Genomic DNA, 18,605 nt, shown 5'->3' with positions numbered 1-18,605 from the left:
TTTGAGGGATAATCTACGAATATTATTATAAACACACCTTAGAAAATAATTGCAAATGCTGCTTTATAATCATATAATTGAGGTTAGAAGTGTCAACATACCTTACCGTTATACATAGAATAAGCAAATACTGTTTACTAATATCGTCTACACGTTTCGACAATATATTCTGCACGTTTTGCGTGCGACGAAACAACGAATGCGAATGGTTTGTTGAAATAACTAAGCCTTGTTGTAAATAGAAGATAACCTATAAATAGAAGAAATAAAAAGTGCCCCATTGAACAATTAAATGTTTTTATTAGAACATCAATAAAAAAAAATGGGAACAAATCTTGCATCTAACTGTGCACTGTGTTTGTCAATACTCTACCAATTGTCAACAATCTACGAATATTATTATAAACACACCTTAGAAAATAATTGCGAATGCTGCTTTATAATCATATAATTGAGGTTAGAAGTGTCAACATACCTTACCGTTATACATACAATAAGCAAATACTGTTTACTAATATCGTCTACACGTTTCGACAATATATTCTGCACGTTTTGCGTACGACGAAACAACGAATGCGAATGGTTTGTTGAAAGAAACGAAGCCTTGTTATGATGTGTCGCTATCAACTGTTACCAAGACGCCACGGTGGTCACCCGTGACCACCAACAAGATAAATGGTTCATTGTGGGAGAATGTTGTCTTACATCATCAATTTATTATTATTCTACCATTACATGCTTTGAATAATAAAAATTCCCCCGTGGCGTCCTCAGCGAAACCAGCGTGGCAGTCAAAGTGTTAAAAATAAGGAAAGATTAGAAACAAGAAGTATAATGACCTTTCCAAAATTTCAAATTTCCATGCTACGTTAACCTTTAATTTTTTAGTATTTGTGTATATATATATATACACCCGCTTTCTATTAATTTCTGATCTTCAATGAAGTATGAATTTCTAAAAATTGGTCATTTCATACGCTATAACCTAAAATTTGCAATTCTAGCTGTTGATTGCAAAGGAAATTGGCTAGTGTCCCACAGAACGCTTTTACTCTTTTTAGAACGCAGAACTTCTTAGAGAACGTTTAATTCTTCAACATTCTTTGGGTAGCAAATGGAAAATGAAATTGTACTTTACTTAAAGAAGAAGATTAATTATAAAGATTTAAATTTTTCGAGATTACGGACACACATCTTGGAACAATTCTTTCTGAAAATATAATTTTTCAATGTTTTTGTATCCACTTAGGTATAAAATTCTTATCGAAGATATAAATCCATAAAATATTTCTTTTTCCCCGGTTGCGATCGAAAGGGGCCCGGGAACCAGTGTGAGCGATACACCGCCCCCCCCCCCTCCCCGCGCGCCTAATACCGCCGCTTGATGGAGCGGTGTGTGGCCATTGTCACACCGCGCCTCGTTGCCGGAGCCGCCGTGCCAGGCAGCCCGGTAAAAGGAAGTTTTACTTATGAAATAATTAACGTCTACCCTTACTTAAAAGTCGGTATGGCTACTAAGATAAAATCAAAAGCGCGTAGTTGCTTAACTGTAAACTGTATTTATCACTATCTCCGTTATTTTCACCTATTTATGACGTAAGCGTGCATTGTACCGTACCGTGTAATTATCGCAAGCATTCAATCATCAACTACCTATTTAATAAAAGTCGTGACCGAATTCTGTGGCGAGTTTCTATGCACTATCTTACATTTACACTAGAAACATTCGATCCTTTCAATCTGGATCTCTGTAAGCAAATTAGAAACACCTGACCTGTCGGTCAACCTAATATATTACTAGAATTTTGACAAGTTAAAAAGGTTATATAATAGTAACTGTTTTCGAAATTAATGCTTACATATTTATTTAATTATAATTTATAATTAATTACATATTTACAAATTTTTGTACCTGTTTATGTAAATTTATGTATCTGTTTATGTACATTAAATTCAGAAATTTACTAAATTTACAAGAACCGAAAGTCGTTGCAAATTTTTATACACATTTACGTAATTCACATATCTATTAAATCTTGAAGATCCAACAGGCTGCTCCGAATCGCTTCCTGCAATGTTGAATTCTCTGCTTCAGAATTTGGTACATCACACGCGTTAGCGTGTGTATGGTCGTTCACGTCTTCCGTTGCCGTCGGTTGCTCTTGAACGTTGTTATCCAAATTGTGATGATTCTCATACGTGTTCTCCTCTGAATCTATATGCGAACTTCGTTGTGTATAATCTGCACTTTCTGCCTGTGGATATGGCATTTGGCTTTCGTATTGTGATTGTGCATTGTACATTGTATGATTGTATGTTGGATGTAAATATGGATTCGTAAAGTGATGTTGTGTTGACGGTCCTGGATCAACGTAGTAAGCCGCATTCTCAGGAGCGTGCATCTGTTGGTTGCCATACTGGGGACAATTGAACATGCCTGTTTCTGTTTGTGGTTGCGTTTGTGTTTGTGGTTGCGTTTGTGTTTGTGGTTGCGTTTGTGTTTGCGTTTGTGTTTGTGGTTGCGTTTGTGTTTGTGGTTGTGGTTGTGGTTGTGGTTGTGGTTGTGGTTCTGGTTGTGTACTGATTGCGGCGTTACCCAGGTACGTGTGCGCCATATTATTCATCGCTACGTTTTCGACATTCCAATTGGCGCTCGATGCGACGTCAGTATTTTCATACGAAGTGGATGCTTTCAGATTTGCAGCATTAACTTTTTCGGAGGTCAAAATCTGGTCCTTCTTATATTTCATCCTCCGATTTTGGAACCAGATTTTGATTTGTCTCTCCGTCAAAGAAAGTGCTGCAGCCAATTCAATACGTCGTGGGCGACACAGGTAACGAGTACGGTTAAATTCTTTCTCCAGCTCAACTAATTGCGCACTGGTGTATGCTGTTCGCGTGCGCTTAGATTTCTTTTCCGCTCCTGAAATTAAAAATGTATCTTTTATTTAATGAATATGTCCGAGAAGATGTATTAAAAATTATAGTTAGGAAAATTAGAGTTTTCGGAATTTATAAGAATAGAAATTCATAGTAATGTAATATCGTGGAAAATAAAGATATCAATTTTTCCCGATTACTTGCAATTTATTAATATTGAATTGAATATACAGGTGTTAATTGGACAGAAAACGATGTTCGTTTAACTGAAACTAAATCCGATACTCGTATCTATCTCAAATAACTTTACAGTTATTTGGCAACTCTCGTCACAACGAATCTAACACACTCTCTCTATCTCTCTCTCTCTCTCTCTCTAGCAACTCGATCAATTCTCTCGACTCTACTCTTCGATGTCTCCGAAGCATCCTGTTTTGCGACCAAGTTTTCAGAACAGAAAAAAAAATAAAAAAAAAAATACATAAAAAAGCTCCCCAGTGGCTTAAACCCAAAAATTGTATTATACAACGAAAAATGTAAAGCGCCGACACATAATACAGCATGGCTACGTCGTACCGCCGCGTATCGGTACCTTTGCCTAACATACCATTACAAAAATTCACCGTTTATTGTGAATATGTACCTAAAACTGTATTCTTGGACTCAATAAACTTTAAATCTCAACTCTTCGATGTCTCGATCAACTCTGACTCTCGCAACGCACATACTTTTCGACTCGCATACTCTAACCTCTCGGTCATCCCCCCCTTGAAACACGAAACCGACCTCTAACGTTGTCTATTGTTTTTCTCACATCACTGTAAGAACTAGGTGATTTTAGTCACATAGGTGTTCTTAAATGTAAACGAACCACAGAAAGACGACGTACACGATTTTTTTCTAATTTCAACCGACCTCTAGTTCAAACTACTTTACGATATTACAGTAAAATTGTCCAGATTTAGAAGATTTTATATTTCTAATTGCTATATGATAAAAATATAATTTCCGCCTGGAAATAGCTTAGAATTTATAAAAATAAGTTTACTATTTCTTTCAGAAGAAATTTTTCTTTCAAATCGACTATTCTTTTTAAGAATTATACCTACACATTCAACATGTGACGGTTCGCGGAGAAACGCAATCGCGAGGAAACGCGTCAACGAGAGGCTATGATTCTGATAGTCGACGCCGCGAATCAGTCGTTCCCCCATTTCGATTAGGATAACAAAGGTAGTTCAAATGACCGTAACACTGAATTAACAGGGTTAATATACGCGTCTACTTTTAATAATTTTAAAATTATAATGAACACGTTGCAAATGATTTAACCATGATATAACTAGTTTATTTTATAATTCCACTCGACTTTATCATATTTCTCGACCTATTCGTTTGACTAAGCAACCTAGATTTTATTTCCCTGAAACTTTCGACGCACTCGGTTTGAATCCTCAAATCATACTGACTGCCCTTCGATTTTATGTTTTGTTTCTCTAGGAGACGATCCCCACCACGCTCGAGTCTCGCAACAGTTCGCGCCTATGATCACGTACGCCACTTTTTTTGCGTAGGTAAACTAACGGAACGAAGGCGAATCGATGTTTTCTAAAACTCGCTGCTTGACGACAACTATGTGTTTATCGCTGTTTTGTGTATATCTCGCCAGGCATGTAAGACGATCTGTCTACAACAGTATAGTACCAAGGGAGAAGGTTAGAAACACGGCCGGTTAGTAAGCCTCGGGACATAACACATGCAATATACATTTGCGATTATAACACGGTGGAAATATAATTTTTAAGTGAAAGTTTTATAATTTATAATTATCTTTTTAGCAAAGAACTTGTGGTTTTTACGAATTGTTCACATAAGATTCTTTGAATTGTGTAATTTCGACAGGATAGAAATATAATTTCCATATAGAAACAGGAATCGTCTGGAGAATGCGAATGGAGAAGGTGTCAAGGGTCGCTCAGTGGGAAACTCGTCAGCTCACGAGGTGGCTATGTTCCCGCTGTGCGACTCAAAGGCTCAACACTGAAGCCGTGTTATTGGATTAAATGGTCCTGGCGTGAATTTACAAGCAAATACGATTCGTCAATGACACAGATGAAACAAAGAGAACCGCCTAGTCGTCGAGGTCGCGAGGCTCGCACGCGACAATTTGTCGATCGATGATTGATAAACGACGTTGTTTGACGCAACCTGACTCTGCCGGGGGAGCCGTGAAAAACAGAAATAATCGACGAAAAATGTGCCATGAAATTGAAACTATTCCAAAAATTATCGTCTTCCGTTTAATTCATAGTTATTATAGATATAGTATACTTATGATTTTCTCTTTCATTCTTTCTCTATATTACTGAAAATTCCCAACGCGAGAATTGATTGTAATTTTAATAGATAATAATTAAAAAAAAAAATTCTTTCTCTTTTTTTTCTTTTTACTGTTCGAATTCTTGGTTGTTTCTCACGATTGAATTGAAGTTTGTTTGAAAATTATGTGGACCCGGGTAACGCTTTCTGTGCCTGTAGAAGTGTCGAACGCTCTATCGGAGACTTCAACGAAAGAAAAGAAATAGAGTTTCTCATTTTCCTGTGTAACACTAAACTGATCGAAAACGATGGATAGAAATTTGTATAGAATCAAACGCGTTTCAATATTTTATCTTCGACTATCGATACGTCAACAGCCTATTGCGACATGCGATGCGAACTGCGTGTTCTTTAGGTATTTCTGGGCATATCGTTGCCCCGAGGGGAAGAGACGTTCGAGTGACATTCGAGGAAACGTTATCATTGGAACTGGACGCCGGATTTTCACATTCTGATCGAACTAGTGACGAAAATGATAAGCACGTTATCTGTCTATCGACCTCGTTGATAAGCTAATTTCGTGAAAATTCATTAAACTTGGAAACAATGAGGAAATATTCGAAGAAACAGTCATCCTCCGATTTAAATACGACTGGACAAATTTTCTTAAGGAGAGAAGAGATTTGTGAAATAAAAATTTGTCGAAATGAAGAATGTCGAATGAAGCAGAAAACTATGATATCGAGATAATTAAGGTGTATTTTCGCAACCAATAAACGTGTCACCACTGACCCAAGGATAGCAGTCCATCATCTGGTGACTCTGTTTTATGTAAACCTATGTAGAGCATCGACGAGCAAGCGGGACGAGAGCGCCGTTTTATAATCCCTCGAGACTAAAGTCTCCTAAATGGGCAGCTCGTTAATCAAACTTGATTCAATAATGTCTACAGGAACGTCTATTTGCTGTAGAATCTGTGACGGCGACGGACATTCTTGTTTAACGTTGCTGTGTAATTTTACCTATCAAATAAAAACGTTCGCGTGTTTTCTTTCCCTTTGTAATCGGCTAATTTTAAACCTGCGCTAATTTTACCTACTTTTAATCAACGAATAAAGAAAGTGTACTATTTTAAATGATTCTTTGAATCAGCACTAGTAGATATATAAATATTTAAAGCGGACAAGATTTTTAAAATAAAAGTGGACAATTTTTAATAAACCTCACATATGTGGATATTATAATATTTTATCTACTTTCAATCTACAAATAAAGAAAGTGTACTATTTTAAATGATTCTTTGAATGAGCACTACTAGATATATAAAAATTTAAAGCGGACAAGATCTTTAAAATAAAAGTGAACAATTTTTAATAAACCTCATATATGTGGATATTATAATATTTTATCTACTTTCAATCTAGAAACAAAGAAAGTGTACTATTTTAAATGATTCTTTGAATGAGCACTAGTAGATATATAAATATTTAAAGCGGACAAGATTTTTAAAATAAAAGTAGACAATTTTTAATAAACCTCATATATGTGGATATTATAATATTTTACCTACTTTCAATCAACAAATAAAGAAAGTGTACTATTTTAAATGATTCTTTGAATGAGCACTAGGAGATATATAAATATTTAATGTGAACAAGATTTTTAAAATAAAAGTAGACAATTTTTAATAAACCTCATATATGTGGATATTATAATATTTTAAGAAACGTAAGATCTAAAAATCTAAATATTGTATATTATATACAAGATGGATAAGCGTTTAATCAAATTTTCTATCAGATAAAAATTCTCCAAATATTTTTAACGATTCAGTATAAGAATTATTCACTCTTCTTAACTCGTTGATCTAAACGAAAACCTATACTACACTCTTCTGTTTCGTAAAGAATTGTAAAGAATTAATTTGAATTTATAAGAATACGAAGTAAAAATAATTCTTTTAAATCAGAAAAATTTCAAGGATCAACTAAACGTCACTCAACCATTCGAAGGAAACTAAATTCCATAAAAATAAATAAATATCAAGATAAATACCTTGTACCGATGATGAAGACGTTCCTGCTACATTAGCAATCTGCTCGTGTTGCGTTGTTGCCTCTGTCTGCTGCGTTGTTGGCTGCATCTCATACATTGTTGCCTGTGCCTGCTGCGTTGTTGGCTGCATCTCATACATTGTTGCCTGTGCCTGCTGCGTTGTTGGCTGCATCTCATACATTGTTGCCTGTGCCTGCTGCGTTGTTGGCTGCATCTGATGCATTATTGCCTGTGCCTGCTGCGTTGTTGGCTGCATCTGATGCATTATTGCCTGTTCCTGCTGCGTTGTTGGCTGCACCTGATGCATTATTGCCTGTTCCTGCTGCGTTGTTGGCTGCATCTGATGCATTGCTGCCTGTTCCTGCTGCGTTGTTTGCTGCATCTGATGCATTGCTGCCTGTATCTGCTGCCTTGTTGGCTGCATCTGATTCATTGTTTCGTGTATCTGCTGGCTTGCTGGCTGCATCTGATGTATTGTTGCCTGTGTCTGCTGCGTTGTTGGCTGCATCTGATGCATTGTTGCCTGTGTCTGCTGCATTGTTGGCTGCATCTGATGCATTATTGCTTGTAACTGCTGCCTTGTTGGCTGCATCTGCTGCATCGTTGCTTGCATCTGTTGCATTGTTGCTTGTATCTTCTGCCTTGTTGGCTGCATCTGCTGCATTGTTGCTTGTCTCTGCTGCATTGTTGCTTGTCTCTGCTGCATTGTTGCTTGTCTCTGCTGCGTTCTTGGGTGTATTTGCTGCGTTCTTGGGCGTATCTGCTGCGTTGTTGGCCATATCTGCTGCATTGTTGGCCGTATCTGCTGCATTCTTGCCTGTGTCTGCTGCAAGTATTCCCTCTGTTCTTGATTCATCCACGTCGTATTGCTGGGCCTCATCTGGGCTGGGTTCATCATCCGCAAGATTCGCTCGTTGTAGTCTGTAGTCAAAACGTTCTGGTATATATACCTAGCGTTGATATCGTTAGTGCAGTTGGATATGGACGAATTGGGCGAAGATTCGATGCTCGTCGATGACAGAGGTGAGTTGTTGGCGGTCATGTTATTCCGAGATGTATAATTGTTCATCTTCCTAGCTTTGCTGATGTCTTCACAACGACAACTATTTTCCCACTTAGTTCACTTAAAATATTCACCTGACTAGTTACGCACCGACTAGTTACTCGTTTCAGAGGCTACTGAGTATAGACGTAGCATTCCTTGCCAATTTATAGATTTTATGGCTGTCCCCGGCCCAACCTAATCCTTTGGGCCCGACCAATTAGAAACATCGATTTCCTAAGACAGTAAAATCCTTTTCTCCCTCTGGAGGGGTGGGGGTGTCGTCGATGACTCAATCTACTGCAATCGGGGCCTGAGGGGGCAAGATGACCATCGCTTAGGGTTTCCCAGATTAGAACTTGCTCGAAACTTTCTATTAATCTTCCTGTTACTACGTGTTTTCGGATAATAGTTCATAAACTTGCACGCTCTTGGCACAATTTTAGTTACTTTTCATCTTGCACTGAATCTTGAATTTCTTTTTTGTATCTCGTATCATTTCTCGTCCATTCGATTCAATTGTTTTCTTTTTTCAATAAATATTGTGTTCTTCGAAAACTATTTTTATAAATAAATTCTGTAGAAAAATTTGACGTTGTTTTCGTATTTACTTCATCTTCCAGGACTTCGTGTGATTTTTCAAATAATGTTTCTCTCATCTCACAACAATTTTAAACGATTTTTCTATCAACTTTTTCAATCCAGTCTCCAAGATTAGACAAATCACGAGCCGAATAATGCGGAATTTTGAACAAAATCGTACCCCGGGTATTGCGTTGTACGTAAACATTGATCAGGCTGTAAAACCGATTCATAAATACAATTCAATAAAGGGATTTTTTGTATATAGTTACGTTCAAATATTCTGTAATTCACGTTCATAAAAATGTCAAATAATATGACTTGAATATTGCACGTTACCACATTTAAATAAAATTTAAATATCACGCGGCTTTATGAAAATTTAAAATGATTTTCTTTAAATTTTCAATACAGAATATACAATGTGTAATTTTTGCATCCATGATAATCTACCGATTCAAATATCTACATTTATTATTTTCCTATGGAAATCACATTTTTCCAATTTCTCTATTATCTTACATTTTCCCAATTAAAAACAAATCGTCGAAAAACAAATTTTATACATTTACATCGAGCGTCAACCGATTGTCACATGCGTCAAATAATTAGGAATTCTGATTTATTTCTATTTCATGAAAACTGGGAATAAATCTCAGCAGAAACAATGCGGAATTGCCGCACGGCCCAATTTCCCATACACCAAAGAGAGAAACTGATGATCAGCGTTATTCCTCGGCCATTCCCCTTGCCCGGTAACATACAACATTCCCGTTTCTTTACAACTGTACCCCCCCCCCCCTTTTCTATTTTCTTCCTTCTTCCTGGGTTTCCCTTCTAACGGTATCGGTCATTCTTCTACTGCTGTCTGCAGGCTTTCGTCAGGCGTTTTCCAACTTACGCACCCTCTCTTTCTATACCACCCCCTTGGCCACTGCCACCATCCATTCTTCCATCTCACCGACGGACGAACGCTCTCTTTCTCCATGTTGAACCGTTCTACGGACAAAAATCGTAGCTTGAAGGAAAAAGAATATCGTGTTCTGTTCACAGGGGGTTGGAAGGGTGGACTCAACGGAAAAACCACAGTTCGCCACTGTTTCTTTCATTGATTCCATTCTTAGAGTCTAGACCGACTTTTTCTATAGAAAAATCTATAGTCCTGTATTTTTCTTTTTTTTTTTTTATAATGAATACACTGCAAATTTTTATGCATTCATGGAATATTTTCAGGTTTGGGACAAATTACAGAGAATGCACATAATATGTAAACGTACATATACATATTTATGCAAGAATATATATTTTATATTATAACATATTATAAATTATGTATATAGTATGTTATATATTATGCAATATACAGGGTGGTTGGTAACTGGCGGTACAAGCGGAAAGGGGGTGATTCTAGGCGAAAAAAGAAGTCGGAAATATAGAATACAAATTTTTCGTTCGAGGCTTCGTTTTCGAGAAAATCGACTTTGAATTGTCGGTCGGTACGCCTGCACTTCATCGCGTCTCGTTAGAACGGATCTCACTGTAGATCGTTGCCTCGATGGAAAAATGAAAAAAAAAAAAAATTTTTATTCTATATTTTCGCTTTTTATTCGTATTATTCTAAAAAAACCTATATTTAGTTATATTTGGAAACATATGAAATTTCTTTAGCATTGCTCGGTGTGATAGTGAAAAGAGCTATTAACGCCTGCTTCCTGCTAAATATTCCAGACCTTTTTCTTAGAGTTTCTCTAATCAGATTTGTCAGGTTTGTTTTCTCAGGATCTCTTGTCCTAAGGAATATTTTCTATTTAGTTTTTAAATTGCTTGTGCAGCGATCCGGAACGTTGAACATGGGTAAGATGGGTATAATAAAGGAATAGGTTAAATCCCTAGAAACCTAGAAACCCACTGCCCCATAAATAACCACTTATTTTGCTAATTTTGACAGTTCGTAAAATTACACTATAGATCGAGAAATTAATTACGATTAATTCGAGATTTGTCGATGCATCTCATCAAGAAGTTAATTGCACTTCTTTTTCCGCTGATTTCCAGTCCTTTTCTGACGATGAAATGAAAATTATTTCGGTAACTCGAAGATAAAGAATTTTCGAAACAATTGAAGTTTCTCGGAAGGTTAAATGTCTGGATGTATATGGTCGAGAACGTCATTGTAATATTAGCTTCTAAACGTTCATTTCATCACCTGCGAATGCGAATGCAAATTGTTTGCTGAAATAAACGAAGCCTTGTTACGATATGTCGCTATGAACTGTTACAAAGGCGTCACGATGGTCACCCGAGACCATTAATAAGATAAATGGTCCATTAGGGAGAAATATTGTCTTGTATCATCAATGTATTATTACTTTGCCGTGTGATTTCAAAGTGTTCAATTATTTCTATTGCTACTGAAGATTTTGAAAAGTTACTAACGCTAAGTCTTGGTGTCGTTTAAAACATCGTATACATAATATAGAAGATTAAGAAGGAAACAGCCAACAGATCTCACAAAGGACATAACCTAACATACAAACATTCATCACACTAAAGAAATAAATCAATCAAATTCGAAGATGGTATCCTATGGGGGGTAGCCATACACATGTTATATTATTATACCACTAAGCTATAATACTTTACCAAATGTCCTACTAGACAAATTTTAAAATGTAAAACATAATATAAGGAATAGATATTGACATGCAAAACTGAATGTATGACTTTGAAATTATTTTCAAGTTACAAATATATTAACAAGACAGGCATAGCTAAAACAATGCTTTCGTCATTTTTCATCCGATTTCCTCAAATCCCTTTCATAAACCTCCTATCTTTGTAGATAAGTCGCAATACGTAAAACCAAATGCAATGGGCACCCAATTCTCACATTAAAGAAAGCTAGCCCTTCGGAGAGAACGTAATCGGATTTTACACAATGTTGGTTAATGTGAAACAGTAGAATTTTCTATTCAGTTGCATCGACGAATCGGAGGATGGAGTAAACGCGACTGGAAAAGTCGAAAGGCTTTTCGTTGAGGACGTTAAAGGCTCGTCGTCGTTGTCGTTCCACGTAAGAGTCACGAAGGACGTAAACGCCTTATCAAGACGACGCTCTAATCCCTCGTTGGATCGCACTTGTCTGCCATGGCAGTCGTCGTAGACCGTCCCGGTAATTTATGGCGTTTTAACTTCCCCTCCGCGGCGCAGATTAGCACGGAAAATCCTTCGTGTCGATCGGTCTGCGATTACGCCAGCCTCGATTTACGGTGAAATGTAGGCTAATATTGGCGCACTTCTGTCCCGTGCGCAGCCTAGCGTCGAGCTTGTGATCCATCGATCGATCGATCGATCGTCGCCCGAAGATTCCTCAGTGTTCGACTTGGATATTTTTTTACTTTGCAAGGTAAACGAAAATGTCGGTTGATTTTAGGCAATTAGTAAATTGCCGAGTTCTATGCAAATTTATGCTTTTCTGAACATAATTCAAAAATTAGCACCAACGTGGAAATTTGCTTTATTCGCGAGATACTATATATTTTATATATTTTTTATTTTTTTTATATTTTATATTTATATTTTTATATATTTTATATATTTTTGCATATTTCCTACGATCCGTAGATTTTTGCATTTTCAAATTTTTCTTATAGATACAAAGGTATCTGCTGTTTAATTGCCATAAATCTTGCGAAAATATTATTTTGAAATAGTCTTTCGCAAGTAGTGGTATGTTGGACGCAATTGAGGTATTAAAAGTAATCGAGTTTTAGAAGTCATATTGGCGTGCAGGTAGATAATCCCACAAAGGTTGGTACACTTGCATCGAAGAAAAATAATACGGTAGCAGGTAAATGACCCGAATACAAATCTGAGATTAATCATTTCTTAATACCAACCTTCATATTATGTTGAAAAATATTCCTGCAAGGTATTTCTTCTTCGATACTATGCTTATGTTTACGAAATTTAACCTAACTTTAGGAAATATTATGCCTGTTTTGTTGACGTATTCATATACCGCGTGTGCATAAAAATCGAATATATTTTGTTAACTTTCATATCCTATTGGAAAATATTCCTACAAGCTATTTCTTCCTGGATACTACATTTATGTTTATGAAATTTGACCTAACTTTAGGAAATATTATGCCTGTTTTGCTGACGTATTCATATACCGGGTCTGCATAAAAATCGAATATATTTTGTTAACTTTCATATCCTATTGGAAAATATTCCTGCAAGGTATTTCTTCGCCGATGCTACGTTTATGTTTATGAAATTTGACCTAACTTTAGGCAATATTATGCCTGTTTTGCTAACATATTTATATACCGGGTCTGCATAAAAATCGAATATATTTTGTTAACTTTCACATCCTATTGGAAAATATTCCTGCAAGATATTTCTTCGCCGATGCTACGTTTATGTTTATGAAATTTGACCTAACTTTAGGCAATATTATGCTTGTTTTGCTGACGTATTCATATACCAGGTCTGCATAAAAATCGAATATATTTTGTTAACTTTCATATCGCGTTGAAAAATATTCCTGCAAGGTATTTCTTCGTCGATACTACGTTTATGTTTGCGAAATACTTATCGCAAGATACTTAAGCTATCGATGGATGCTCAAAAGATCAAGTGCACCGCTTGTACGTTTCATTTTGCTAGTGCCTAATGAGAAGTAAGACGAAGAGTACGTTAAGGTTGATAATTATATGACTGATGCTTATCAAGCTTGGTTTCCATTAGATAATTGTGCACAGGTATTCGTGAAATATGACATGGAAGATGTACCGATACCAACTATTCCAGACAACCTTTACAACCTCGATAACCTTTTACTGATGCTGCACTGATGATACTAGAAACACGTTTCTTTCCATGGAACGTACGACTGACGTCATATAAGCTTGCATGTGTATAATATTTCATAATTTTGAACAATCAGAAAACGTTATTATCATGAATGAATAGTCTCTCAGTCTCGTATCACTTCTCCCCTGAATTGCGATATAATTTCATTAACAGTAATATAATTCAAATGACTAATTTGTAATTTTGCATATCTGTTAGACAGATTTTCAACGATACATTCACAGGAACTTGATAGATTTTTCGTACGACAGTGACGCAGGTTTACTTTTCTCCTTGCGTTATATATTTTTCATATAATTTTCTTTATTCCACTTGCTTTTATGCAAATGTTAGGAATCAAATTATTAGGTTATTCGAGAAGTTTCTTCCGTCTTATGAGCAAATAATAGACGCACAAGGATTTTTGTTTTATATTATTTTATCACAACTACGTACGATCCATTTTGTTCTTTTGAGATAAACACCGCGACATTTCACAGACTTGTTGTAAAGAACAAGTTCGCGAAAGATGGAAAGGATCTCTAACCTGTTTAAACTATTCTAAATACTATACTAAATACTAATTCGATGCTAATATACGTCTGTATTTACCTGTCTCACCACTGGATTTGCACATTGTCGTCATCAGAAATGCGAACAGCGATGATTATTCTAACGATTCTTCTCCGCCAATTCTTTTGTTCAATTGCCCGATGGGATTTCTTGAAACACACGAAAACTAAAAATGCACTGGTTGTATCGATAGCACGATGTTACTTACTGTTACACAATGTAACGTACTTAAAATACTTTAATATATATTCTTATAAAGACTTGAAAATTCATAACGAAATCTTCTAGAATCTAAATAATATAATTTCCATTAAAAAAAAAAAAAAATACTTTTAGTCTTACTACTCTTCGAATATTAGGTCGTGCAGAAAGTTTCGTTCGTTTTATAAGGAAATAATGGACGCACGATATTTTTCGTTTTATATTATTTCATCGAATTACGTATGATTCATTTTGGAGAATTTTGCATCTTAATAGCCGGAATAATGGTATAGGAACACTATATTTATACTTAGAATTTATATTAGAATAGTTATATATTTATTTGATAAACGACTTCAAAGATATTCATCGATACACACTGGCACGCGTCATATCTTCTTCCATACCAGACCGTTAACTGAACAGTTTACATTCCTTTGTCTCTCCGAGATGTCGCGGATATATATACTTCCACACACTGATATTCACATACAAGTATCGCTACTACGCAGCTAACCTAGCCTAGCACATAAGACTATAAATATCTCAATAGTTCTAACAAAATAAACACAACGTTTGACCGATTAGGTTTCATGTTTGTATAAAGTTTGTACATCGTTGTAAAAAACGTGCCCGTAAAAGAAAGACACTGTTCGGACAACGTAATACGGAAATACGGATGTCAAATTACAGGAAGAAAAATATTGAAAAATTAGGTGAATTCCATTGCTCTCGTTTATCGCTGTAAAAAGTTACTTATTTGGCAATTGAAAAACAATAAAATTCCGAGTAAATACGTCCCTCGATAAATATTAAATCAGCGGCAATTTCGGCCAGAGGGTTGCTCCCAAATGACGGCGAATATTCCCGGCGGTCGGATTTCCAGATCGACGAGTCGTGCCTCTGCTTTTGTATAATGTAATCTAGAAGTTTGACAGGGTCTGACGGTGGATTGCTTTCAGCCGGGGCTAGTCGGGGCGACGAAAATGGGGAAACCGGGATACGAAGAATGCTCGCGTGGTATGAGCCGCCGCGGAATAGGGGTCATCAAAGGATTATCTCTGGTATAGAAAAGTAATTACAACCGAATTACCATCTGTCTCAGTCCAATTCTGCCACTTTCCTCGGATTTCTGGTTTTTAAGAACAGGCAAATCCAAAAGAGCTTAATTTCATTGCTATGGACTATGACATTCTAATAATAGTATCACCTGTTACAGTTATATTACATTTATGTTAAATGGTGAATTTTTCATCTAAATTTATAGCTTTTTTTTTTTTTTTATTTCGTGGAGGAAACCTTCATAGGCGCCCCGCGCCCTCCGGAGAGGGCGCTGGATAGTGCCGGATTCGTACCGGCTAAAACCTCCACGGTGGCCTGTCCTGACGCCTGAGTCGAGATGCACCCGGGATCTCTCCCGAATTACTACCGGTTACCCCCGGGCGTCTATCTCTCCTTTCTGTCGAAGGGAGGCGTCCTGCTCTTCTTGGACCGCTGGACGCTCCTGCTGCGTCATCCTGGGGACCCCGTCCCCTGACGCCTCTTCCTGGTTCTTTCGCGCTCCTACGGTGGCCGCGGCGGCGTCGGTGGCGGCGTCGCGCCCCTGCGGCGCGTTGTGTTCCTCGGGCGCTGCGATGTCCTGGACGGATCGCGAGCTCGCTCCCGGTTTCTTTCCGCCCGCTCCTTCGCCAGCATAACCTGCTCGCAATAGGTGCGGACGGCGGCGAACTCCTGGCGCCCTCTGAGCATGGCCGCGACGACCGCTTCGGGGGCTAAACTCTCGCCGATTTCGAGCCGTAGGACGCGTCGTGGTTCCGCCCACGCCGGACAGAACTCCAGCGTGTGTTACGCCGTGTCCTCCTCTTCCTTGCAGTGGTTGCAGACGGACGTCGCCTCTCGCCTAATCCTTAGCAGGTACTCGCCCAACACTCCGTGGCCGGTGCGTTATCCCGAAGGATTTAAATTTATACCTGCTATAGTCTTATCTTTATTAAATATTTGACCGTTGCTGTCCAACTGGTTATTGTATGATGTCAAGAAGAACATTTGATTTATGGAGATTTATGGAGGGCTATAGACAGGGATTATCAGAAATAATGTGAATAGTACAATAAACAGTAGTAAGACGTGGGTTTCGTTATGAATGTGTTGCAAACGAGCGTTTATAAATATCTGTAAAAATGAATAAATTTAACAGATCATCTTCATTGGATTCAATTCATTGAATGGATTTATCATTGGTAAAGGTTATGTACAATAATATATTGTACATAAACTTTATATTTATATAAAGGTTATATTGTACATAAACTTTATATTTATATAAAGGTTATATTGTACATAAACTTTATATTTATATAAAGGTTATGTACAATATATTATTGTTTATATAATTTATATAAATTTATATAAATAACCTTTATATAAATATAAAGTTTATGTACAATATATTATTGTTTAAAGTTTGCTTTACAAGAATTTTTACCAGAAATTCTTCCAAAACTTTTTCTCTTCATATTTTAATACAATTTCATTGCTGAATATCGACGATTGATTACATGCTGATCAATTACTTGTCATTTAACAACTAATCAGTCGATAACACGTGACAAGTAATTCATTCTTGTATAATGTATTTTACAATACGTTCATAACACACAGCAGCACAGAAATTCCAGGAATGATCCTAACAGCAGTGCAAAAGAATTCTGTTCACGGTAAGCCACAAAGCACCTCGTGGAAAGATGCGCCTGGTCAGAGCAACCACTCAGCCCCTTTCTGTGCGGCTCGTCGTGTAACATATGCTTTTATCTAAATTAAACAGTGTCGGCGCGATTTTCATTTCCTGGCCTGAAGCTGCTGATGTTATCCGCAGGATAGCGCGTCGCGAGAGCGTTGCTAAGGGTTGGGAAAGCTCAGCCCTGCCAGTGCTCGACCAACCCTCGTGTCTCTCTCTTTCTCTCTTCGCCACCCTCTTCATCCTCCTTCCTGTTCTCCTTCGCTGTGCCGCGGCTTCGTCGCCTTATACACCCGTTTCTCTATACCTATGCACGCGCTCCTTCTCTGCTATCTGGTCGTATTCTAACGCCAAACTCTTCATCCCCCTCTTCCTGTTCCACCCTCTCGTTCTATCGCCTGGACAAGTTACACGGTGCTTCGTTTCTCCCTAGAATATGCCCGGGATATTTCGTGCACTGGAATTATGCTCGTGATTGAGATTGTAATTCGGGGAACTAAGAATAGAAATGGAGATTAGTATGGCGAGTGGTTGAATGGATGGTTCGAATAGCGAGATAGTTTTATTGCCTTGGCAACTAAGTGATTGCGAATTTTGTTATTAGATGGTATTGAAAAATCCGCAATCACGTAGTTGCCAAGCTAATAAATATTTAAATAAGGTAATTGCACCTCTTGGTACTCCATTTGAAAATATTTTGTTAGGGGGCAATTAAAGTGTTGCATTTGAGTGAGACAAGTTTGAGAAGTGTAAAAGGATGAAGGATAAGCAAGAGATGCACTTATGAAACATTTAAAGATGCAAAATATATACCAAAATGTATGCCAAAATATATACAATATGCAAAGTATAGTACTTGGAGGATGAATAAATAGCGAAGAAATTTAGCCAGGCCATCTCTTCTATTGATTTCTTCTATTTATTAACTTGGCAACTAAGTGATTGCGGATTTTGTTATTAGATGGTATTGAAAAATCCGCAATCACGTAGTTGCCAAGCTAATAAATATTTAAATAAGGTTATTGCACCTCTTGGTACTCCATTTGAAAATATTTTGTTAGGGGGAAATTAAAGTGTTGCATTTGAGTGAGACAAGCTTCAGAAGTGTAAAAGGATGAAGGATAAGCAAGAGATGCACTTATGAAACATTTAAAGATGCAAAATATATACCAAAATATATGCCAAAATATATACAATATGCAAAGTATAGTACTTGGAGGATGAATAAATAGCAAAGAAATTTATCCAAGCCATCTCTTCTATTGATTTCTTCTATTTATTAACTTGGCAACTAAGTGATTGTCAATACCTCTTAATGACAAAATCCGCAATCACTTAGTTGTCAACCCAATAGAA

General features: G+C 37.0%; 1 protein-coding gene across 1 annotated transcript; it reads right to left on the bottom strand.

Moving 5' to 3' along the window:
- Nucleotides 1–1,933: 1,933 nt before the first annotated feature.
- On the bottom strand, nt 1,934–14,941 carry LOC117211148 (homeobox protein Hox-A3-like). Its single transcript, XM_033454776.1, has 4 exons — nt 14,893–14,941; nt 14,351–14,460; nt 7,255–9,877; nt 1,934–2,923 (listed from the first exon to the last, which is right to left on the bottom strand). The coding sequence occupies exons 3-4, from the start codon at nt 8,321–8,323 to the stop codon at nt 2,019–2,021; spliced, it is 1,974 nt and encodes a 657-aa protein (XP_033310667.1). The 5' UTR covers nt 8,324–9,877; nt 14,351–14,460; nt 14,893–14,941; the 3' UTR covers nt 1,934–2,018.
- Between the last annotated feature and the right edge of the window lie 3,664 nt (nt 14,942–18,605).

The sequence above is a fragment of the Bombus bifarius genome, unplaced genomic scaffold, assembly GCF_011952205.1.
Source record: "Bombus bifarius isolate JDL3187 unplaced genomic scaffold, Bbif_JDL3187 scf7180000008218, whole genome shotgun sequence".
Lineage (NCBI taxonomy): Eukaryota > Metazoa > Arthropoda > Insecta > Hymenoptera > Apidae > Bombus > Bombus bifarius.
This window is presented reverse-complemented; position numbering and strand designations above follow the sequence as displayed.

Excerpts from the sequence above, each read along its gene's own strand:
- LOC117211148 (XM_033454776.1), bottom strand. The coding sequence starts at position 8,323 with ATGAACAATTATACATCTCGGAATAACATGACCGCCAACAACTCACCT. Across the intron at positions 2,924-7,254 it reads GTCTTCATCATCGGTACAAG|GAGCGGAAAAGAAATCTAAG; the intron begins GTATTTATCTTG and ends TTTTAATTTCAG.